At 39.5% G+C, this 25,764-nt stretch overlaps 2 protein-coding genes across 5 annotated transcripts in view; one reads left to right on the top strand and one right to left on the bottom strand.

Annotated features, from left to right (window-relative positions):
- The first annotated feature begins 10 nt into the window (after positions 1 to 10).
- Positions 11 to 3,898, top strand: LOC128230153 (uncharacterized). The gene is made up of 2 exons (XM_052942197.1): positions 11 to 1,879; positions 2,065 to 3,898. The coding sequence occupies exons 1-2, from the start codon at positions 110 to 112 to the stop codon at positions 2,446 to 2,448; spliced, it is 2,154 nt and encodes a 717-aa protein (XP_052798157.1). The 5' UTR covers positions 11 to 109; the 3' UTR covers positions 2,449 to 3,898.
- A 1,426-nt stretch (positions 3,899 to 5,324) lies between these two features.
- LOC128231251 (X-ray repair cross-complementing protein 5-like) overlaps positions 5,325 to 25,764 on the bottom strand; it is a 66,563-nt gene continuing 46,123 nt past the window's right edge. For all 4 annotated transcript variants that reach the window (XM_052943814.1, XM_052943815.1, XM_052943817.1 and 1 more), the window contains 6 exons: positions 13,129 to 13,257; positions 12,750 to 12,861; positions 9,966 to 10,127; positions 9,336 to 9,436; positions 9,022 to 9,117; positions 5,325 to 7,622 (listed from right to left, as the gene is read on the bottom strand). In XM_052943814.1, the coding sequence (XP_052799774.1) occupies positions 7,500 to 7,622; positions 9,022 to 9,117; positions 9,336 to 9,436; positions 9,966 to 10,127; positions 12,750 to 12,861; positions 13,129 to 13,257 (723 nt within the window). In that variant the 3' untranslated portion in view covers positions 5,325 to 7,499. The remainder of the gene's footprint in view (positions 7,623 to 9,021; positions 9,118 to 9,335; positions 9,437 to 9,965; positions 10,128 to 12,749; positions 12,862 to 13,128; positions 13,258 to 25,764) is intronic.

Here is a 25,764-nt window from a genome sequence, read left to right as displayed (position 1 = left end):
TGCTTGACACTAAGAGCGAAAACAAAAGAAGAACAATAACTAAACCATTTAAGATCGATACTCTTTAAATTAAAGAAGAAATATCAGGGGAAAAAAACAGATTAGTGGAATGGCAAAACGTGGAAAACCCAGCAACGTCATAGACGATATTCAACGCCCAGGTGGGGACGACGTACTGAAGTGTCCGTTATGTTTGGATACGTTCGAGACACCACGTGCGTTGGCGTGCCTCCACACATTTTGCGAACCGTGTTTAAAGTTTCATATCACTGATCTTAAGGCGTCTATGCGTGACGGGAAATTGGACAAGGTTCCGTGTCCTGTTTGTGAGCGCCCATCCGTGCCGCCTGATGTCCTCAAGCATCCTCACGAAATGGTGAAGGATTTCCCTCTCAACCACTTCCTGTTACCGCATCTGGAGGTCGCCACTCCGCGAAGCCGCACAAACAACATTGCGCACGGCCGAAAGGGTGTCAGTTTTGTGCAATGTTGCGGGTCGTGCACGGCGAGCGGCCGTGCCGTGGAGGCTACAGCGTACTGTCAAGATTGCGAGGATTTTCAATGTTCTGAATGCGTCGATAATCATATGAAGATGAAACTTCTTATGCGTCATAATATAGTTGGATTGGACCAAGTCACTAGTGGCCATGCAATTTCAAAATCATTTGATAAGCATAATATATGTATGCATCATCAAACGCAATATGCACGGTTTTACTGCGCCAATCATGATGTATTAGTTTGTAGCGATTGTACCGTCGCGAAGCATAAAGCATGCGATATTCTAACAGAACTTGACGACCTTGGTGTTCAGCTTAAGCAAGGTGAAAAGCCAAAACAGCTGAAAGACAATATGAAAGGGCTACAAAAAGCACTTGGTGATATGGTAGATGCGATAAGAACAAATAACTATGGTATTAAGCGAGAATCTGAAGAAATACCGAAGCTAATCCAGTCTATGAAAGCCAAGGTGCTTCGCCTGTTTCAATACCTGGAAGAAGCGGTCGACGAGAAAATCCAATCCTTCCAAGACGAGTACAGCAACCGGAACTCGGAAAGGGCCTTCCGATACAAGCAGCTCCTAGTAGCCATAGAAGCGTCCACAGCCGCCTTAGAGACTGTTCTTGAACACGGGACGTACACGCAGGTGTTTTTCACTTTTCATCGCCTTAAAGCTCAGTTGCAGGAATACGATGACTTAATTAAGGTGGAAAAGGATAACCTTACTTGTACAACCATACAGCTTAAATTGGACGACGCCACTGAATCAGTCGTAAACGCAACTGAGCGTCTTGGGGATGTATTTGTTGAGAACATTAAACCAGATCTTGCGGAACTTCCACCGCTCTTGTTTGCGCGTCGCGAAGAAAGCGTAGACGATCTGAACCTGGAGTTAGTGAAAACATGTCACCTGAAAAAGTCAGATCCGAACATAACAAGGCAATGTATCTCTGCAACATACATGGACAAAAAGCTGGCTCTGATCTTTGAAGTTAAAAACAGAACTTGGTTTTCTTACACCCTCTCTCTCATAAGCACTGAAAAAATGGAAGAAATACATACATCGGAACTTAAACGTGACCCTAAACATGTCATAGCACTTGATTCCAACAATCTTGCAATAACTTTCCCAAACGGAGGCTTCATTGAATTTTATCTGTATACAGCGCAAAGAAAGAAGAAGCCCCTCAAGTTTGAGCTTAACCACAGCGTCAAATGCGATATTCGGAACGCAATCGTAGCGAAATACAGCAAACGGGAATTCGCCATTAGCACGTGCAACTATTTTGGCACGATGACGCACGAGGGAGTCACGAAACAGCTGTTCTATTACAGTGTCAGTCTGCGCGTCCGCGAGACAGACTTCTGGTCAACACAGGTACGATTCACTACATTCATTTAAAAAAAATGCATTGTCAGTATAATAATGGAATTTTACCAGTTGTTCATGACCTATAGATATTTTGCATTATGATGAGTTAATTTCAAAACAGTTCTCACAGGTTTCATTTATAAAGTCATGTACCTGTTTATCCATAATGTACATGTTTGCATACATTTCAGCTTCTCGTTGAAAACGTCGTCGTCGATTTAAAGAGGAAACGAATATACGTCTCAGCGAACAAGCCCAATAAGTTGTACTCATTCACACCGAACGGTGTCGTCATGATCGACCTTGCTTTCGATCAGCCAATCACGAGCCTCGACCTTGACCCAGATGGCAACATTATCGTCTGCAGCGGAACAGAAATCGCGGCAAAACTGAAACAAGTGTCGGCAAACACTGGAAAGGTCATGAGGGTTGTTGTCATAGAAATGCCAACTCCAAAACTGACTTGTTACAATCGGAAAGGATCGGATTTTTATACCGTTGAGAATGGCAAGAAAACGAGACTGGACAAATATAGATACAATAAAAACAATGATGAAGAAATCTTTGATGACTAATCAAGAGCATTCGGTGTAACATGTGTACCACTACCACATATTTGTTGTTTTGTTAAAAAATAGTTCATACAATATTAACTTATTGATTATACTTTGTCTTGACTTTAGACAACTATATATGAACTTTAAAGCAGTTACCATTTGATTTACATGTAGCTGTGACTGACTATGACTTAAATGCAATATGTCTAAAATGATCAAGAGGTATTCGGTAAACCCATTCTGTTTACCTCGAAAATTGAATTATTTGTCTAAGGCCAAAAAAAAATATGTTTGTTTAGGGTAACCTTCCCCAAATTTCTAGGTAGGGTAGGTAGGGATTTTTTTTTCAAAATCTGTCGTAAGTTCAGAGTGTTTTCTTGCACATGGCAGTCTTTTCTACATTACTGTCATTACCTGACTTTGTTTTATCATATAAACAATAATTCTGATTAAAATCTGCATTTATCCACCCTTCGTAACTGTCTATTCGCTAACGAATATTTTTTGCTCAGAAACGGAAAAAAATAGTTAGGGTCGGTGCATTTTTATAGGTAGGGTCGGGTTACCCGAAACGGACATATTTTTTTTAGGCCTAACTAGAGTGAGAAACAAGAGAATATGACCATGCTTATTTGTTAAATGTTGTTAATTTCATTTCTATGTTGCCATGGTTTCGGAGTAGAAGGTAATTCTTTTTTAAATATAATTAAATAGTGTATATTATTTCGACAATCTTAGTGTTATTTGTCATTATTGCACCATTCACATACACGGATTTTACAGTCAGAGCAGAACTACCATTGCAGCTACAAAGCGGAACAATGTGAAAACACTGTGTGAATGGCCATTAAAGGTGTTATGGGCTCCATCTCAAATGAGTTGCGCAAATATTCAAGAGGGTGGTTTCTTACTACAAGTGAGTTTTAGAGCACAACGAGAAAAGCAGTGTTGTCTACTTCAAGATCAAAACTGCTCCAAAGGGAATTTTCATAACTCCATATTCATTATTTGTAGCCGACTAGTTTTTTCATTCTTTATTTTTATTTTGCTTTCGGTAAAACGTTAATAAACTATTTTTAATTGCCTCGATAATTTTAACGGTTGTATTCGTTATAAAATATGTGTTTAAGTTCCATATTATAATGCTATATGTTGGAAAATGCTTTGGTGTCCGTACTATTGGTTATTATTTTATAAGTTTAATAATAATCAATTACAGGTTTTTGATATAAAACGCAGAATATTTTGGCCGAGGATTCTCCTCGTGGCGGTTTGTCCACCCAGATAAATGTACATTTTGTATTTTGGGAAATGTTATTATACACATGCTATTAACTCTTATGTTTTATTTTAGGACATTTCGTAAAAACACTTTTCATTCAAAGCTTGTGTTACGTTTTCCCTTCATCCATACGAGTTCGACCCGTCCTGTGCCTTAGTACCTTGGCGTTGGACAATACATAAAACGCAGAATACATATATAGTATAGAAGCGCAGATTAGATAGGCGAATACGTAGGAAGGTATTGGAACACGTAGATAACATATAATGTGTATCTGTCTCAACTGTGTACTTTATAAATGTAATCTTAATGTTAATCAGACCTCAACATTGAAACAGTTTTGCGGCGACATTGATGTCATGCTTCATCTTTCTCTTGCTTCCTTCTGACAAAGAACTGCTAGAACAAGGCATTGATTTCTATGTGAAGAAATACATTGTGACCAATAGAGGTATTGCAGCAGAAATTAGGAAATTAAGGAAAAACTTGATATCAAGGTGTTTGCAATAATTACCAGTGAGGCGCCAGTAAGGAGGAAACGGTACGCTGGTGTGAGTGGAACAAGCCTCAGTCTCTCGCCAATCCACCTTTCCAGTGGGAACAACCGTGTTGGGTTTAATTTTAGTTTGATGCTTTTAACTTTGTTTACAGTTTACACGTAAGGCACATCGTTACAGGTCAATTAGGGGCCTAACTTAAACATACATTGTATACACTGTGCATATTCGGTTTTCAATCTTTAAGAGCATACATGTATGTCGATTTACAAAGTCCAGTACACTATTATCTTTTACATTTCAAAATTTTCAGTTACAATGCATGAACACCGCAACTTACACTTCGACACCATAGCATGCAAACAATCCAGCCTAAAGCATCAAATATGACAAATTAATAACATTAACATTTCAATACAAACAAGAGGTACGATTAGTTTTTTTAAGATATATAGTTGGGAATTAAGATGCTTCTTAACCCATTTGTTTCTGTCAATGTCTTTATTTTGATTACCCAAATTTGAACAATTAATATCAGCTAACAACATATCAGTAATGGAACATAGAGAGCTGAACAAATGTGTTACATTAGTCTAGGAGTAGGTTGTTCAGACGAATAAAGACTTTTAAAGAATGTGCATTGCTTTTTAAACAAGAGCTGTCGTAAGACAGTGCGCTCGACTACGCCGCTTTGACTTAGAATACAAAAACGATGTCATAATACCAAGTTTGGTCTCCTTATGTCAAACCCAACTAAAATTATTTGATACATAAGGTGACTTTGATGCTGTCCTCCCACCAGCCCGCCCAAACAATGACGCAAGTCATTCAAATAACATGATTTCCCGTTATGAAAATGTGGTTAAGAATATACAAATATGCCTTTCAAAGGAAATTAAAAAAATAAATAAAAAATTTAAGGGCCATAATTTGTATTTAGGCTTAAAACGGAGTTACGTTTCTTGTAGTAAGATGGTCATAAATAATTAGAATTTTATTAAGTGCATTTAATGAACGGTATAGAAGTTTTTTTATTAAAATCCCAACTTGCCCTTAACTTTTACTTGCCTAAAACTTTATCCTACGTCAATCAGGGGCCATAACTTGTATGAAGGATATGGAGTTATGTAACCTCATTGTGTGATGGTCCTGAACAATTGTGTGAAGTATTAAGTCAATTGAATGAAGGGTATAGAAGTTATTAAGCAATATCCCAACCTGCCCTAAAACTTTAACCTAAGTTCCATAGTCAATCTGGGGCCATAATTTGTATTAAAGAAAATATGGAGTTATCTAACCTCATTATGTGATGGCTCTGAACATCTGTGTAAAGTATTAAGTCAATTGAATGAATGGTATTGGAGTTTTAAGTGAAAATCCCAACTTGCCCTAAAACTTTAACCTGCCCTAAAACTTTAACCTAAGTCAATCAGGGGCCATAACTTGTATTTAGGATAATATGGAGTTGTGTAACCTCATTGTGTGATGGTCCTGAACAACTGTGTGAAGTATTAAGTCAATTAAACAAAGGATATAGAAGTTATTAATAAATATTCCAACTTGCCCTAAAACTTTAACCTAAGTTCCATAGTCAATCAGGGGCCATTATCTGTGTAAAGAATAATATGGAGTTATCTAACCTCATCATGTGATGGCCCCGAACAACTGTGTGAAGTATTAAATCAATTGAATGTAAGGTATTGGACTTATAAGTGAAAATCCCAACTTGCCCTAAAACTTTAACCGGACGCCGACGCTGGGGCGAGTAGTAAAGCCCACCTATTCTTCAAATAGTCGAGCTAAAAATTAAAGGGAAATACTGACTTTTATGGATTCATTTTACCAAACTTCCATATTCAGTGTCATTATTATATCCAATTTTCATTTTACATGTCTTTCTGTCATACAATTATCTACCATTTTCTACATGCATGACGTCTTCCATTATGCAATCATTTCAGGTTTAAAATGTAAATGAATAACAAAACATTTGATCACATATAGAAACTACAAGAAAACATGAACAAGAGGGCCACAATGGCCCTATACCGCTCACTGCTTTTTTGGCTGAATTAGACTTATTTGCCGATAAATTGCTATAGGATACATGTACTTCAAAACTCATGATGAACATTCTGACCAAGATTCATGATAATCCAAGAAAAATTGCAGCTTCTATTGGATAAGCTAGAGCTATCAAAGCAGTGACGTCTAAACCGACACGCCCACTTGACACAGTATGTTATTCATTGTACCAGACTGAGTCTGTTTTGATTAATCATTTTATACGAAGTAATTTTAACTACAGACGAAAATAGCTGAAAAGAGGCAGGGATGAAATGATCAAACTATCTTATAAAATAAAATCTCCATTAGGGGAGATTCTTCATTGTCTTTCCCCCACTGGCCAGGCTCATCTAACAGGTCGAGTTAAAGCAGTCCAACAAATTATAACTAAAGTGTGCCAGAACTTCCATATTGCTAAAATTGAAAATAGGATGTTTTCTATCATGCAGCTTTAGTTTCAAACATTAAAGAAACTTACTTCATTTTTTAAGCACAAAAATATGAACAAAATGAATTCCTCATTATTATAACAATATTTATTTTATTTATTTTTTAGTTTAGTTTTTCCTATGTAAGTTTGTATAGAACAAATTACCCAATTGAACAAACTTGGTAGAGGCCTTTTGTATTCGCTAGAGCCATTGTGGTTGATAAGAAGTTTTCGAAGATTTTCCTACATGTATATAAAACAATTGGCCTCCAGGATGGTGCCAGTATTGACCCCGAGGTTACCATTTGAACAAATTATGTAGAGGACCACTTGGCAAAGCACTATAGTATCTATACAAAAATCTAAGCTCTTGCAAAAACGGTTCATGAGAAAAAAAAGACTAAAAAAAATTCTAGTTAAAGCCCTATGGTCCCATAGGCTGGAACCATTTTGAACAAATCTAAAAGGGATCAATATGAGGATGTTTCAAAGTTGGATCAAACTCGGCCCTGTGGTTTCTGAGATGTCATTTGATGCAAAAAGTGTTCAGGCCAGACGTCAGACAGAGAGTGATCACAATAGCTCACCTTAAGCACTTTCTGCTCAACATGAAAACATGTATGCAAAACTTAGTATCCCACACTTTACTGAAGCTAACTGTCATAATTCTCACTGTGTTCATCTCTGGCACTATACAATTTCTCATACTAGAAACTGACTAACTCTGGACAACAGATATTCATGACATCTGCTTCAAATCTTTTTGTTTTTTTCTTGTGTAACAACTTTCATTTTACATGCCAACATCGTAGTGGGCACAAATGGTGTCAATGAGATCTGCCTTCTTGGTCCCAGAAGATGTGATGTTTTCTTGCTTCATTTTCTCTCGTAATACAGCAACTGTCAGCTTCCCCAGCTAAATGAAGGAAAAATATTTCTGTGTTTAAAAAGCCATTTATAGAAGATATTCTGTGTTTAAAAAGCCATTTATAAAAGATATAATTCTAAGTGTAAACAAATATTTAATATACATGTACTCGGCTTTGACATCACTCTTTTAGCTACTAATATGTATATTAATTAAAAGGATTCTTCAACCTGGCCCCACTTTCTCGAAAGTTCTTAAGTCCCTTAAAACAGGATCAAGCTAAGCTCATTATCTTTGTTTTGGTATAATTTGTGTAATAATAACATTTTTTAGGAATTTGGGATTTAAAATGAAAAATCATCTTTAAGATAATTAAGATGAACTTAGTTTTATTTAGTAAAAGATAAAGTACGAAATTTGGCCTGATGAAATAAGCTACTTATGCCTGTTACATTTAAGATTTTTAGAGAAATTGGGGCCAGGTTTTCAATGATTGACAGGTGAACTTCAGCCTTCATTGTGATATTCAGTTTCACCTGGGTTTTTTTCTTACTTTAGTTACACTTACCTTGAACTTGACTTTAATGGCCCAAAATGCAATCCTATTGAAGTCTTCCATAAACACTTCCTATTTCCAAATTTGGTCAAGATATGTCAACCTTTTTTTAAAGTGATTCAGTTTCAACCAATTTTAGTAGCAGTGACCTTGACCTAAACCACAGGGGCCCTAAATGCAATCCAATGAAAGGTCTCCTTAAACTTTTCCTTAATACCAAGTTTAGTCAAGGTACATAATGTATGTCAACCCTAAGTTTTTTCGGTTTCAACCTTTGTCTATTTTCAGTAACACTGACCTTGACTCAAGGGGCCCAAACTCAATCCCATAAAAGGTCTCCATAAACTTTTCCTTAATACCAAGTTTTATCATGATATGTCAATCCTAACTAAAGTTATTCAGTTTCAACTGTTTTTCTATTTTAAGTAAAAGTGACAGGCCCCAAATGCAATCCTATGTCAGGTCTAAATAAACTCTTCCTATATACAAAGTTTGGTCATGTTATGTCAACCCTAACTTAAGTTATTCAGTTTCCTTGTAGAGTTTGAAGCTGCCCGCCCGGCCAGTTGCCTGCCCAAATTGATGTATGTCATTCTAATAACCAGACTTCACTATTTGAAAACCTGGTTAAATAGGAAAGTTATCAGACCATTAGTTTGAACTTGACCTTTGACTCTATGACCTCAAAATCAATAGAGGTCATCTACTGGTCACCCCCCAACCTAAATGTCAAGTTTGAAGTTTGTGTGGGAAACCGGAAAACCCTGAAAAAACCCAATTGTCAGGCTTGGTGACCACAAACCAAACTCAGATGCGCCCAGACACTTAAAGTGCATCAATTGTAAAATGTTCCTTAAGAAGGAATTTTGACTAAAATAATATAAACCTTACCCTGCCGGCAACAGCCTCAGTTTTTAGATCGACAGCAGCAGCGACCTGTTCAGCCTTGGCTCTCTTGGCTGCAGGGTCACCCGCGACACCGCCAGCCTAGAAACATACAAAGAATAGAAAAGTAAAAAAAATAACAAAACATATAAGAAGAATTTTGATTCCTACTCGCACCTTAACCACATATCCAGAAATTTACAAGTATAGATTAATATCTATTGCTTGCTCTAAAAAAACTCATCAAAATAGGTAACCATTCAATTTTTTTTAACTTAACTCCGATTTATTTTGTTCTACTGAATATTCTATACACACACCTTCCGTTTGGCCCCGGGATTGTAGTCGGCAGGGAACACAAGGTCTTTAAACTCAGTAATGGCTGAGCCAGCCCGCTTCTTGATTCTATCTTCATCAGGTACTGAAATACATATAGAAACATGAAAAGTAGCCAGCACTGATAAATTTATTTCACTGAAAAAAGAATATAGGATTTAGGAATGACCCTACCCTTGAAATCAACACTTTACACAAACTCAGGAACAGTGCCATTAAATCAAGAATTTTTCTGTAGGTCATAATTTCAGTGAACAACTTCTCTCTCACTTCAAAAGTTTATACCAAATCATCCTCTAGCTTGATCCTGGATACTGTTCTACAGCTACTAGCTCCACTAAAGTGAAACTGACACTTCTGGTGAAAAAACCTTCAACTTGGATAATAAATACAAATTGTTAGGAAGTATACTTACAATTGTGGTAAAATAAAAGGCTATAACAGAATGTTTCTAAACAACAATCACTTTTATTGGTGACAGGTCGTAAGAATAATGCATGCAAAGCAACTTGCATTTCTGTGTATTTTCAAAAATACACATATATACGGATACCAAAATATACAAATAGCATTTAACTTAAAACGTTTTGTTATAGTCACTTCGTGTAACATACAGGTATAGTCTGTCATTTCCTCCGGAGCATCCCTTTCCAACGCAAGTGCCTCTATGTTGCGCCAGTATTTCTGTAGTACAGGGTTCTCAAAACTTTCTGCCGTATAGGGAAACTGTAGTTTCTTAAGAACTTTCTTGGCTGCGTCAATCTGTTCAGCATTGGCTAAAATCAGGGAGGAAATCATATAATTACACCCATTTTTGCATTTAAATACCGCTTCATTCATCAAGTTCATTAATTGCAAATAGAGAGTATGTTTTGTATGCGAAAGCCTCCAAAAAAATATTCACAGCAAGCTAATACCAATGCTTGTCTGTACCAATGCTTGTCTGTCTGTGCCAATGCTTGTATGTCTGTACCAATGCTTGTCTGCACCAATGCTTGTCTGTCTGTACCAATGCTTGTTTTTACCAATACCAATGCTTGTCTGTACCAATGCTTGTTTGTCTGTACCAATGCTTGTTTTCTTGTCTGTACCAATGCTTGTCTGTCTGTATCAATGCTTGTTTTCTGGTCTGTACCAATGCTTGTCTGTCTGCACCAATGATTGTTTGTATCAATACCAATGCTTGTCTGTACCAATGCTTGTCTGTCTGTACCAATGCTTGTTTGCTTGTCTGTACCAATGCCTGTCTGCCTGTACCAATGTTGGTCTGTAAAAGTGCTTGCCTGTACCAATCCTTGCCTGTACCAATGCTTGTTTGCTTGTCTGTACCAATGCCTGTCTGCCTGAGCCAATGCTTGTCTGTACCAATGCTTGCCTGTACCAATGTTTGTCAGTACAAGTGCTGGTCTGTACCAATGCTTGCCTGTACCAATGCTTGGGTGTACCAATGCTTGTCTGCCTATATCAATGCTTGCCTGTACCAACGCTTGTCTGTCTGTACCAATGTCTATCTGCCTGTACCAATGCTTATCTGCCTGTACCAATGATTGCCTATACCGACGCTTACCTGTACCAAAGCTTGTCTGCCTGTACCAACGCTTGCCTGTACCAATGCTTGCCTGCCTGTACCAATGCTTGTCTGCCTGTACCAATGCTTGCTTGTCTGTACCAATGCTTGTCTGTCTGTACCAATGCTTGTCTGCCTGTACCAATGCTTGTCTGCCTATACCAATGCTTATCTGCCTGTACCAATGATTGCCCATACCGACGCTTGCCTGTACCAAAGCTTGTCTGCCTGTACCAACGCTTGCCTTTACCAATGCTTGCCTGCCTGTACCAATGCTTGTCTGCCTGTACCAATGCTTGCTTGTCTGTACCAATGCTTGTCTGTCTGTACCAATGCTTGTCTGCCTGTACCAATGCTTGTCTGCCTATATCAATGCTTGTCTGTCTGCACCAAGGATTGTCTGTCTGTACCAATTCTTGCCTGCCTGTATCAATGCTTGCCTGTACCAATGCTGGTATGTACAAATGCTTGTCTGCCTGTATCAATGCTTGTCTGTACCAATGCTTGTCTGTCTGTACCAATGATTGTCTGTCTGTACCAATGCTTGCCTGTCTGTATTAATGCTTGTATGTCAGTACCAATGCTTGGCTGTCTGTACCAATGCCTGCCTGCCTGTACCTATGCTTGCCTGTCTGTACCAATGCTTGCCTGAACCAATGCTTGTCTGCCAGTACCAATGCTTGGCTGTCTGTACCAATACTTGCCTGTCTAAACCAATGCTTGTCTGCCTGTACCAATGCTTACCTGTCTGTACCAATGCTTGTCTGTACCAATGCTTGCCTGTCAGTACCCATGCTTGTCTGCCTGTACCAATGCTTGTCTGCCTGTACCTATGCTTGTCTGCCTGTACCAATGCTTGTTACCAATGCTAATCTGTCTGAACCAATGCTTGCCTGTCTGTACCAATGCTTGTCTGTCTGTACCAATGCTTGTCTGTCTGTACGAATGCTTGCCTGTCTGTACGAATGCTTGCCTGTCTGTACCAATGCTAGTCTGTCTGTCTGTACCAATGCTTGCCTGTACCAATGCTAGTCTGTCTGTCTGTACCAATGCTTGCCTGTACCAATTCTTGTCTCTCTGTATCAATGCTTGTGTGTCCCTTCCAATGCTTTTCTGTACCAATGCCTGTCTGTTTGTACCAATGCTTGTCTGTCTCTTCCAATGCTTGTCTGTCGGTACCATTGCTTGTCTGTATATACCAATGCTTGTCTGTCTCTTCCAATGCTTGTCTGTCTGTACCATTGCTTGTCTGTCTATACCAATGCTTGTGTTTGTCTGCCTGTACCAATGCTTGTCTGTCTCTTCCAATGCTTGTCTGTCTGTACCATTGCTTGTCTGCCTGTACCAATGCTTGCCTGTCTGTACCAATGCTTGTCTGTCTGTACCAATGCTTGTCTGTCTGTACCAATGTTTGTCTGTCAGTACCAATGCTTGTTTGCCTGTACCAATGCTTGCCTGTCTGTACCAATGCTTGTCTGTCTGTACCAATGCTTGTCTGTCTGTACCATTGCTTGTCTGTCTATACCAATGCTTGCCTGTCTCATCCAATGCTTGCCGTCTTTACCAATGCTTGTCTGTCTGTAAATGCTTGCCTGTCTGTACCAATGCTTGTCTGTCTGTACCAATGCTTGTCTATCTGTACCAATGCTTGTCTGCCTATATCAATGCTTGTCTGTTTTCCGTAGTTTGTTCAAAGTGCTTGTTCAATCACCTATTACATTAAGCCAGAGCTATGGGTCATCCTACAAATGTGCATATTCTCATTGGTAACATGTGTTTCAGGTGTTCATGCATTATCTTTAACATTCTTCAATATTTAAATTAATAAGACCTTTAGGTGTTTGTTCAAACTTGACTTTGCGGAAGTCATCAGCAAAGGGCAGAAATATAACGTGGAAGCCCGGTGGGCGAATCTGCACTTTGTGTTCATCTAGCTCTTCCTCCTGTAAGGGTACAAAGGGTTGGTATGTACCAATTAAATATTTCAAAATAGTTTCAAGTCTTACTGCTTAACTTTAAATGCCTGGACTTCCTAAATTTATATCACCCATAAAATGATATTCCAGTAGTTTTTCTTACTAAAAAGCGCCTGGTGAGGATAAAAACAAATGCAATTTTGGAAAACAGCAATCAAATACCTCAAGGCATAAACACACCAGTTTTCTGAAAACTTTACTCTTATCTTAATAAACAACAGGATATTGAATTACCTGGGGCAAGAGAGCCACAAATCTAGGTGGGCTACTTTTGCTGGGGATGTATTTACAGATGGGCACAACATCTCTGTCAATACACTTCTTCATGAGAGCAGTGAACAGTGTAGTACTGCCAGTAACTGACTGAAATGCAAGCCGTCAGGAACAGTTTCAGATATATGTATACATGTAAAATTTGAAAACTGACCAACATGTGAGACCAAAATTAGCTTTTCAAGGGGTGATTTGTTTTAAGTAATAAATTCGAACACAATCGAACTGTTGCCGACAGAACCTGAACAGATTCCTTGAACAGAGACTCTCTTTTTCTTTCTTCTCTCTTCTAAGTTACACTAGTGAGAATAAAGTTCCTCTTTAGTTTTTTACATTTCTCTTCTACACCATAATGTGGAATATGGAAGGGTCAGGCCATAATGTGGAATATGGAAGGGTCAGGCCATAATGTGGAAGATGGAAGGGTCAGAATATGGAAGGGTAAGGCCATAATGTGGAACATGGAAGGGTCAGGCCATGATGTGGAATATGGAAGGGTCAGTCCATAATGTGGAATATGGAAGGGTCAGTCCATGATGTGGAATATGGAAGGGTCAGGCCATAATGTGGAACATGGAAGGGTCAGGCCATAATGTGGAATATGGAAGGGTAAGGCCATAATGTGATGTGGAATATGGAAGGGTCAGGCCATGATGTGGAACATGGAAGGGTCAGGCCATAATGTGGAATATGGAAGGGTCAGGCCAGAATGTGGAATATGGAATGGTCAGGCCATAATGTGGAATATGGAAGGGTCAGGCCAGAATGTGGAATATGGAAGGGTCAGGCCATAATGTGGAATATGGAAGGGTCAGGCCAGAATGTGGAATATGGAATGGTCAGGCCATGATGTGGAATATGGAAGGGTCAGGCCATAATGTGGAATATGGAAGGGTCAGGCCATAATGTGGAACATGGAAGGGTCAGGCCATGATGTGGAATATGGAAGGGTCAGGCCATAATGTGGAATATGGAAGTGTCAGGTTATAATGTGGAATATGGAAGGGTCAGGCAATGATGTGGAACATGGAAGGGTCAGTCCATAATGTGGAATATGGAAGAGTCAGGCCATAATGTGGAATATGGAAGGGTCAGGCCATGATGTGGAATATGGAAGGGTAAGGCCATAATGTGGAATATGGAAGGGTCAGGCCATAATGTGGAATATGGAAGGGTCAGGCCATGATGTGGAATATGGAAGGGCAAGGCCATGATGTGGAATATGGAAGGGCAAGGCCATGATGTGGAATATGGAAGGGTCAGGCCATGATGTGGAATATGGAAGGGCAAGGCCATGATGTGGAATATGGAAGGGTCAGGCCACACAATGTGGAACATGGAAGGGTAAGGCCATAATGTGGAACATGGAAGGGTCAGGCCATGATGTGGACTATGGAAGGGTCAGGCCATAATGTGGAACATGGAAGGGTCAGGCCATAATGTGGAACATGGAAGGGTCAGGCCATAATGTGGAACATGGAAGGGTCAGGCCATAATGTGGAACATGGAAGGGTCAGGCCATAATGTGGAACATGGAAGGGTCAGGCCATAATGTGGAACATTGAAGGGTAAGGCCATAATGTGGAATATGGAAGAGTGAGGCCATAATGTGGAATATGGAAGAGTGAGGCCATAATTTGGAATATGGAAGGGTCAGGCCATAAGGTGGAATATGGAAGGGTCAGGCCATAATGTGGAACATGGAAGTGTAGGCCATAATGTGGAACATGGAAGGGTCAGGCCATAATGTGGAATATGGAAGGGTAAGGCCATAATGTGGAACATGGAAGGGTAAGGCCATGATGTGGAAAATGGAAGGGTAAGGCCATGATGTGGAACATGGAAGGGTCAGGCTATAATGTGGAACATGGAAGGGTCAGGCCATAATGTGGAATATGGAAGAGTGAGGCCATAATGTGGAATATGGAAGAGTGAGGCCATAATTTGGAATATGGAAGGGTTATGCCATAATGTGCAATATGGAAGGGTAAGGCCATAATGTGGAACATGGAAGGGTCAGGCCATAAGGTGGAATATGGAAGGGTCAGGCCATAATGTGGAACATGGAAGTGTAGGCCATAATGTGGAACATGGAAGGGTCAGGCCATAATGTGGAATATGGAAGGGTAAGGCCATAATGTGGAACATGGAAGGGTAAGGCCATGATGTGGAAAATGGAAGGGTAAGGCCATGATGTGGAACATGGAAGGGTCAGGCTATAATGTGGAACATGGAAGGGTCAGGCCATAATGTGGAACATGGAAGGGTCAGTCCATAATGTGGAACATGGAAGTGTAGGCCATAATGTGGATCATGGAAGGGTCAGGCCATAATGTGGAACATGGAAGGGTAAGGCCATAATGTGGAATATGGAAGGGTCAGGCCATAATGTGGAACATGGAAGGGTCAGGCCATAATGTGGAACATGGAAAGGTCAGGCCATAATGTGGAACATGGAAGGGTCAGGCCATAATGTGGAACATGGAAGGGTCAGGCCATGATTTGGAATATGGAAGGGTCAGGCCATGATGTGGAATATGGAAGGGTCAGGCCATAATGTGGAATAAGGAAGGGTCAGGCCATAATGTTGAACATGGAAGTGTCAGGCCATAATGTGGAACATGGAAGGGTCAGGCCATAATGTGGAACATGGAAGGGTCAGCCCATAATGTGGAACATGGAAGGGTCAGCCCATAATGTGGAATATGGAAGGGTAAGGCCATAAGGTGGAATATGGAAGGGTCAGGCCATAATGTGGAACATGGAAGGGTCAGGCCATAATGTGGAATATGGAAGAGTGAGGCCATAATGTGGAATATGGAAGAGTGAGGCCATAATTTGGAATATGGAAGGGTTATGCCATAATGTGCAATATGGAAGGGTAAGGCCATAATGTGGAACATGGAAGGGTCAGGCCATAAGGTGGAATATGGAAGGGTCAGGCCATAATGTGGAATATGGAAGGGTCAGGCCATAATGTGGAACATGGAAGGGTCAGGCCATAATGTGGAATATGGAAGGGTCAGGCCATAAGGTGGAATATGGAAGGGTCAGGCCATAATGTGGAATATGGAAGGGTCAGGCCATAATGTGGAACATGGAAGGGTCAGGCCATAATGTGGAACATGGAAGGGTCAGCCCATAATGTGGAATATGGAAGAGTGAGGCCATAATGTGGAATATGGAAGAGTGAGGCCATAATTTGGAATATGGAAGGGTTATGCCATAATGTGCAATATGGAAGGGTAAGGCCATAATGTGGAACATGGAAGGGTCAGGCCATAAGGTGGAATATGGAAGGGTCAGGCCATAATGTGGAATATGGAAGGGTCAGGCCATAATGTGGAACATGGAAGGGTCAGGCCATAATGTGGAATATGGAAGGGTCAGGCCATAAGGTGGAATATGGAAGGGTCAGGCCATAATGTGGAATATGGAAGGGTCAGGCCATAATGTGGAACACGGAAGGGTCAGGCCATAATGTGGAACATGGAAGGGTCAGGCCATAATGTGGAACATGGAAGGGTCAGGCCATAAGGTGGAATATGGAAGGGTCAGGCCATAATGTGGAACATGGAAGGGTCAGGCCATAATGTGGAACATGGAAGGGTCAGGCCATAAGGTGGAATATGGAAGGGTCAGGCCATAATGTGGAACATGGAAGGGTCAGGCCATAATGTTGAACATGGAAGGGTAAGGCCATAAGGTGGAATATGGAAGGGTCAGGCCATAATGTGGAATACGGAAGGGTCAGGCCATAATGTGGAACATGGAAGGGTCAGGCCATAATGTGGAACATGGAAGGGTCAGGCCATAATGTGGAACATGGAAGGGTCAGGCCATGATGTGGAATATGGAAGGGTCAGGCCATAATGTGGAATATGGAAGGGTCAGGCCATAATGTGGAACATGGAAGGGTCAGGCCATGATGTGGAACATGGAAGGGTCAGGCCATAATGTGGAACATGGAAGGGTCAGGCCATAATGTGGAACATGGAAGGGTCAGGCCATAATGTGGAACATGGAAGGGTCAGGCCATAAGGTGGAATATGGAAGGGTCAGGCCATAATGTGGAATATGGAAGGGTCAGGCCATAATGTGGAACATGGAAGGGTCAGGCCATAATGTGGAACATGGAAGGGTCAGGCCATAATGTGGAACATGGAAGGGTCAGGCCATAATGTGGAACATGGAAGGGTCAGGCCATAATGTGGAACATGGAAGGGTCAGTCCATAATGTGGAACATGGAAGGGTCAGGCCATAATGTGGAACATGGAAGGGTCAGGCCATAATGTGGAACATGGAAGGGTCAGGCCATAATGTGGAACATGGAAGGGTCAGTAATCATTGTATATAAAAAAATATTTTTTATTTCTTTCACGTGTTTTTAAAGAAATACATATTTTTAGCATAGCATTTTTTTGCCAAAAATATATGTATGGATGTATGGAGCCCGTACACTCGCATGTTCGGGATGGATATATGGACCCCGTACATGCAACGTGTACGGGATGAATATACGGACCCCGTACATGCATAGTGTACGGGATGAATATACTGACCCTGTACACGCAAAGTGTACGGGATGAATATAGGGACCCTGTACACGCAACGTGTATGGGATGGATATAGGACTCCGTACACGCAACGTGTACGGGATGGATATACGGACCCGTACACGCAACGTGTACGGGATGGATATAGGACTCCGTACACGCAACGTGTACGGGATGGATATAAGACTCCGTACACGCAACGTGTACGGGATGGATATACGGACCCGTACACGGAACATGTATGGGATGAATATACGGACCCTGTACACGCAACGTGTACAGGATGAATATACGGACCCTGTACACGCAACGTGTACGGGATGAATATACGGACCCCGTGTACAGGATGGATATAGGACTCCATACACGCAACGTGTACAGGATGAATATACGGACCCTGTACACGCAACGTGTACGGGATGAATATACGGACCCCGTGTACAGGATGGATATAGGACTCCATACACGCAACGTGTGAGGGATGGATATACGGACCCCGTGTACAGGATGGATATAGGACTCCATACACGCAACGTGTACGGGATGGATATACGGACCCCGTGTACAGGATGGATATAGGACTCCGTACACGCAACGTGTACGGGATGGATATACGGACCCGTACACGCAGCATGTACGGGATGGATATAGGACTCCGTACACGCAACGTGTACGGGATGGATATAGGACTCCGTACACGCAACGTGTACGGGATGGATATACGGACCCGTACACGGAACACGTATGGGATGAATAAACGGAGCCCGTAAACGCAACGTGTACAGGATGAATATACGGACCCTGTACACGCAACGTGTACGGGATGAATATACGGACCCCGTGTACAGGATGGATATAGGACTCCATACACGCAACGTGTGAGGGATGGATATACGGACCCCGTGTACAGGATGGATATAGGACTCCATACACGCAACGTGTACGGGATGAATATACGGACCCCGTGTACAGGATGGATATAGGACTCCATACACGCAACGTGTGAGGGATGGATATACAGACCCGTACACGCAGCATGTACGGGATTGGAATACGGACCCCATACACGGATGAATGTATGGACCTTATACGCGACAAAGAAAGGGTTTAACCGTGTTAGACACGAATGATAAGAAATAACAAATTCATGCTGTTTTTTATAAAACATTATTTATAGACATAGGAAAAACTACTATTTATATAAATTCATAAGATTTAAAAATATCATGTTTGAGTAATCAATGATTAATGTCATTCTAGATCTGCCTTAACATAATCATTTCATTGTGGCATTTGCTCAAACAAAATGTTGTATGATTAAAATTCCACTGTCTTGTCAAACAACAATTTATACAGGCTGTTAAAACAAACATCCAGAAAACATTACACAACTAATATGAGTTCCATTCCGCGATTTCTTGGCTTCAGGCATATAAAATTGCGCACTGATATCAGGTCACTGAAAAAAGAAATTATACAGACACAACAAGCTTATGGCATACAGACATTTGAAATGCAGATTTGATATAATACAGCAAAATGGCAAATTCATCACCATGAAGTTAGAAAACCCCGTGATAGAAAAACCATTAGAAAATGTGACACAACCTATATTTGTCTAGACTTGTTAAAGATGCACTCTCAAAGCATTAAAAACTGTAATCTTTGGCAGTTTTTTAGCAATTGACTGTGATCTTTGTGCTTGAATTGAAGGAATTTATACAAAAGTTAGCTAAATCTGAGACAAAATATTTTATGTCAAAACGGTCAATCTGAGAGAGTGCAGCTCTTAAAAATTCAACCAGTCCATTCCCAGATGTGATGATAATACATAAACATAAAGTGTGTTGTACATGACATTTCTATGAAAAAATTTCAATGTATGCCAACTAATATTTAATCAAATTAAATTCAATACATAGCTTGTATTAATTCATAAAGGCATACATATTTATTATTTTGTTTCCCCTCAAAATTGTACCAGCGAGCCAAAAATTGTCTAATGTCAAAATGTCAAACCTTTCAGATTGCCATCTTTATTCTGATGTGCATTTATTCTAATTAAAAGATATTTTAAGCTCACAATGCTGTACCTTAATTAAAATACCAAACCCACTAAAGTTTATCCGGTTGTTCAATGGTTCACGTTCGAATTATAAATACCTATGCACGGTTCACAGACATAATAACTAACTAATAATCGGTGTCCCATCAAAAAACAAGAGATGTTTGTCAAACATTATGCCCCCCCTGAGCGCCATGTTGTCAGGATTATATGATTGAATGAAATATGCATGGACCGAAATGACAGCTGATTTGTTGCTGTTTTAAGATTATGACCATTAAAGTGTGAGGATAAAGTGTGTTATGACCGTCATGACCTTTGACTCTATGAACTCAAAATCCAGAGTCATCAGCTGGTCACCAGAAACCTAAATGTCAAGTTTGAGGGCCATGGGTGCAGGCATTGTCAAGTTATCACAAAACAAGTTTTTTTCGTTCAAGGTCACTGTGACCTTGACCTTTGACCCAATGACCCCTTAAATCATAAGGGGTCATCTACAAGTCAGATGCAACTCCAAGTCAAGTTTGAAGGCCATGGGTTCAGGCATTGTTGAGTTATCACTCGGACAACCTTTTACCATTCAAGATCACTGTGACCTTGACCTTTGGCTCTATGAATCCTAAAATCAATAAGGGTGATCTACTGGTCAGGCTTAACATCAATGTCAAGTTTAATGATCATAGGTTCAGGCATTGTTGAGATATCAGTGGGGGAAGATTTGTTAACTTTTTTGCGTTAAAGGTTACTGTGACATTGACCTTGGCCTGATGACCCCCAAAGTGGATAGGGGTCATCTACTGGGCAGGCCCAACCTTCATGTCAAGTTTGATAACCATAGGTCCAAGAATTGTCGAGTTTGCTTTCAATGTCACTGTGACCTTGACCTTTGACCCCTAAAATCAATAGGGGTCATCTACTGGTCAAGCCCAACCTCCATGTCAAGTTTGAGGGCCGTGGGTGCAGGCATTGTTGAGTTATCACTTGGACAACCTTTTATCATTCAAGGTCACTGTGACCTTGACCTTTGGCCCAATGACCCCTAAAATTAATACGGACAATCTTCTGGCCAGGCTCAACCTCCAAATCAAGTTTGAGGGCCATGGGTGCAGCCATTGTCAAGTTATCACTCGGATAACCTTTTACCATTCCAGGTCACTGTGACCTTGACCTTTGCCCCAATGACCCCTTAAATCAATAGGGACCATCTTCTTGCCAGGCCCAACCTCAAAGTCAAGTTTGAGGGCCATGGGTGCAGGCATTGTCGAGTTATCACTCGGACAACCTTTTACCATTCCAGGTCACTGTGACCTTGACCTTTGGCCAGATGACCCCCAAAAACCATAGGGGTCATCTCCTGGTCAGGCCAATTCTCCAAGTCAAGTTTGAGGGCCATGGGTGCAGGCATTGTTGAGTTATCAGTTTGACAACCTTTTACCATTCAAGGTCACTGTGACCTTGACCTTTGGCCCAATGACCCCCAAAAACAATTGGGGTCATCTACTGGTCAGGCCCAACCTCCAAGTCAAGTTTGAGGGCCATGGGTGCAGGCATTGTTGAGTTATCACTCGAACAACCTTTTACCATTCAAGGTCACTGTGACCTTGACCTTTGACCCATTGAGCCCAAAAAACAATAGGGGTCAGCTACTGGTCAGGCCCAACCTCCAAGTCAAGTTTGAGGGCCTTGGGTGCAGGCATTGTCACGTTATCACTCGGACAACCTTTTACCATTCAGGGTCACTGTGACCTTGACCTTTGGCCTGATGACCCCCAAAAACAATAGGGGTCATCTACTGGTCAGGCCCAACCTCCATGTCAAGTTTGAGGGCCATGGGTGCAGGCATTGTTGAGTTATCACTCGGACAAGCTTTAAAATTATTTTACCATTAAAGGTCACTGTGACCTTGACCTTTGACCCGATGACCCCCAAAATCAATAGGGGTCATCTACTGGTCAGACCCAACCTTCATGTGAAGTTTGACGACCATACGTCCAGGAATTGTTGAGTTATCACTCGGACAAGCTTTGGTCTACCGACGGACCGACCGACCGACCGACCGACATGCCTGTGCAAAGCAATATACCCCTCTTCTTCGAAGGGGGGCATAATAAATAACAATTATATCTTATAATTTGCTAGCTCGTAGTCTTACCTCATTATTGTTGGGTATTCTTCCTTGTTGCTATTTGGCTCATGTAATGACACAGATGATATCGATTCTCGCGCTTTCTGCATCCCGCTGTTACGATTGGCTATTGATTATACGCTCTTGATTGGTTTAATGACCAGCAGCTAAATATTGGCTGAAACTAACGCATTTCTTGAAAATTTAAACTGAATATTAAAATTGTTTTATTTACTATTTCTATTTTTATTATTATTATTATTATAATTATTATTATTATTATTATTATTATATCAGCGTAAATTGAAATTATTATAGTCGCATAAATATGCATAGCAAAAAAGAAAAAATGATGTTGTATGGCCTTAAAGCCAAATTTAGCTGATTCTGAGACAAAACGTAAATAAGTAAAAATTGTCAAACTTAAGAGAGTGCAACTTTAAAGATAGGCCATCTTTATTGCAACTCCCTCATACAAATGGATGGGTTAGAGTCAATGAAAATCATGCAAACATGAAATTAATAATTATTGTTCTTGATTTTAACAAGTATTCAGTCTAATTTCTAAACAGATGCCTCTTATTATATATATGACATCTAAGCGGATTTTATCAGCATTCTTCAAAACAGTTGTCACAATTGTTTAAATACAATAATTAGTGAGATAAGGAAGCTGGCTATTTATATATGTATTTATTTTTCATATGTATTTATTTTTAATTATTTTAATTGATATTTTATTCGGTCATTAAATTTCCTGCAGTCTGTCGAATTAATTAATAAGATTTAGAATTTGTGTGTTTTAGTTGTATTTCGTATAGTTTTATGACCCACTGGTCATGTGGTTTTTCAAAGCAAATGATCATGTCACTAATTGACATAACGCGGGCTGTCAGTCAAACTAGCCAACCAATTACCGACTGACCAATCAGCGGCCAAATAAGGCGTGGCTTATCTGTCGCCCTTTGTTATCTGCCATGACCCCTTACAATCTGCACTTCAGTAGTATAATATGTTTGTTTCTAAATATTTATTACAAATGTGTTCTTTATGATTGAGAGAAAGATTAAACAAATAATGAGAGCCAAAACACTGACATTAACACAATTGCATTGATTTTAACTTCCTCTGCATTTCTTTTACATCCATAATAATAAATGAGTATTAAAACGGCACTCTCTCAGATTGACCGTTTTGACAATTTTTTTGTCTTGGAATGAGCCAATTTTGCGTAATATTCTGGAATTCAATGATATAAGACTGCTGACAAATGATCAGATCACAATTGTTCATATTTAGGTTTGAAAATTGATGTTTATGGCTAAAAGCGTTACAATAATACTAACGTTTTAAAAAAACTAAATATTTCGACAATTTTCAAAACAGTTACGATCTGTTATACTGTGAGTTATCTTATAATATGACTGAAATGAAGGCGTTGATGCCAATTTCATTAGATGAGACCAAACTTAAAAAAATGTTAGAATTGTCAATCTTTAAAGAGCATCTTTATTTCAACTCCCTCATACTCCCTCATACCAATGGGAGGATTAGGGTAAACTGCTTTTAATGAAAAGGAAGTTCATAATAGGAATCAAACTATGAAGAAATTAAGCTAACAATTAGAGCCATTTTCAATAAAATTAAGATTAAAACAAATCTGGTTTCTTCAAAATTATAACTTAATGCAATTTTAATAAAATGCAATTTTTAAGAAGACTTGAAATTAATGAATATTTATGTTGTGTTTAATAAGTAATCGGTCTCTTTTGACGCCTTATCTTAGATATGATCTTATTTTATCAGCATTCATCAAAGCAGATGTCACAGATAATATAAATTCGTTTGAATACAATTATAAGTTAGATAAACCTGCTGGATATTTATTTACTTATTTTATTCATTTATTTATTTATTTATTTATTTATTTATTTATTTATTTATTTATTTATTCATCATTATTCAATTCATGCATAATATGATAATAATATTTTCCGCAGCTTGTCGATGAAATTATTTAATAATTTTAATAATTCGTGTTTCGTAGATTTATGACCCAATGGCCATGTGGTTATGAAAACAAATGATCTTCGCGCGACATGCACTAATTGAAAAGGCAATAGAAGTACCCGAGAAAAAGACAGTGATGACACTTCTTAAATATATTAGGTGCCACCTTTCAATATAAAAACAACATATATTAGTTACCGTATGCACCCAATTTCTTCGGTCACCCATAAATTGAAACAGTCGTCCGTGGACTTATCTGAAAAATGTATTAGTTAATTCCTACGATTTACTAGAAGTGATATAGCCTTATGTGTTTATATAACCTAACATTAAGGAGTGAACCCCTCCAATCATAACCTATATGCCCCATTGGTATATTCAGCATATACGGGGAAACTAAACACGTATCATGCACGAGAAACACAACATGTCCGTGTTTCCGTTTTGTACGGAAATATACTTGTATATTTCCGAACATCCATAATATACAGGATTTGTACACGCCAGTATATTCATCATGTACGGGAAACTAAACATTCCTGGGCCCTAGCCGTGAAATTATCCACCCAGCATTGTCGAATTCAATTATTTTGTACCATATAGATGTCATTGTAATTTCTTCAACGGCTGTTAAAACACATACAAGCGTTAATATTTCTACAAAACGCGACTCCTGTTACTCTGAAACACTGAAAAACGAATAAGTCAATGGTATATGTAATAAATGTTGATCGTATCATATAGCTGTCAAATGTAACACCACTCAGCATTGTCAAATCTTATTCTTCTGTATCATAAAGATGTCGCTTTAATTTCATAAAAGGCTGTGAAACCAAAAAAGCATTTACAATTTCTACAAAACGTGACTCTTACTTACATATTCCTGTTTCTCTGCAAGTCAATGGTATAAATGTTGTTCATACATGTATCATATATTCTGTCAAATGAAAGAACAATATACCTTACTTGATTACAAAATTCAAAACAATTTTATAACATGGGTGTACGGGAAACAGTACATTTCCGTATATCCATAGTGTACGGAAATGTTACTTTTCCGTATACTCAGCGTGTACGGGAACTGGTATATTTCCGTACATCCATAATATACGGGAATTGTACACGCCCGTATATTCAGCGTGTACGGGAATGGTATAATCCCGTACACGATGAATATACGGAAGAACATAATTTTCCCTATTTTCAACATGTACGGAGACCGTACATGCCCATACACTCAAGATATACGGAGATGTACGGTGCCGTACATCCATCAAAATAGTTTAAGTACTAGTCGTTAGTCAATCAACTCAGTATTGTCCAATTTATTTATTTGTTATCATTCAGACCCTTTTTAATTTCATCAAAAGCTGTCGAAACCCATTAAAGCATTCAATTTTCTACAAAGGTGATATTTACTGACACCATCCTGTTTTTCTACGTAACAGTGTTTTTTAAGTAAATGGTATAAATGTCGTTCATATCATGTATGCTATCAAATTAAACACCCAAAGACCTTAATTAATTACAGAATTCATTTTTTTTATTATAACACTGATGTACGGGTTAGTACACGCACGTACATCAAATCCCATATACTCAAGATATGCAAGTTTTATGAATATACGGGTCCAAACACACCCGTATATTCAACATCCCGTACACTTACCGTACACGTTGGGTGTACTGGTTTCAGTACATTCCCGTATATACAACCATTTTCCGCAGTGCAGGCCATAATGTGGAATATGGAAGGGTCAGGCAATAATGTGGAATATGAAAGAGTGCGGCCATTACAGTCCAAACTCACTTTGTCGACGTCGGATATCTCGACTTTCCG

This window comes from Mya arenaria, chromosome 4 (genome assembly GCF_026914265.1).
Source record: "Mya arenaria isolate MELC-2E11 chromosome 4, ASM2691426v1".
Taxonomy (NCBI): Eukaryota; Metazoa; Mollusca; class Bivalvia; order Myida; family Myidae; genus Mya; species Mya arenaria.
The sequence above is the reverse complement of the archived record's forward strand: the minus strand, read 5'-3'. Positions and strand labels throughout refer to the sequence as shown.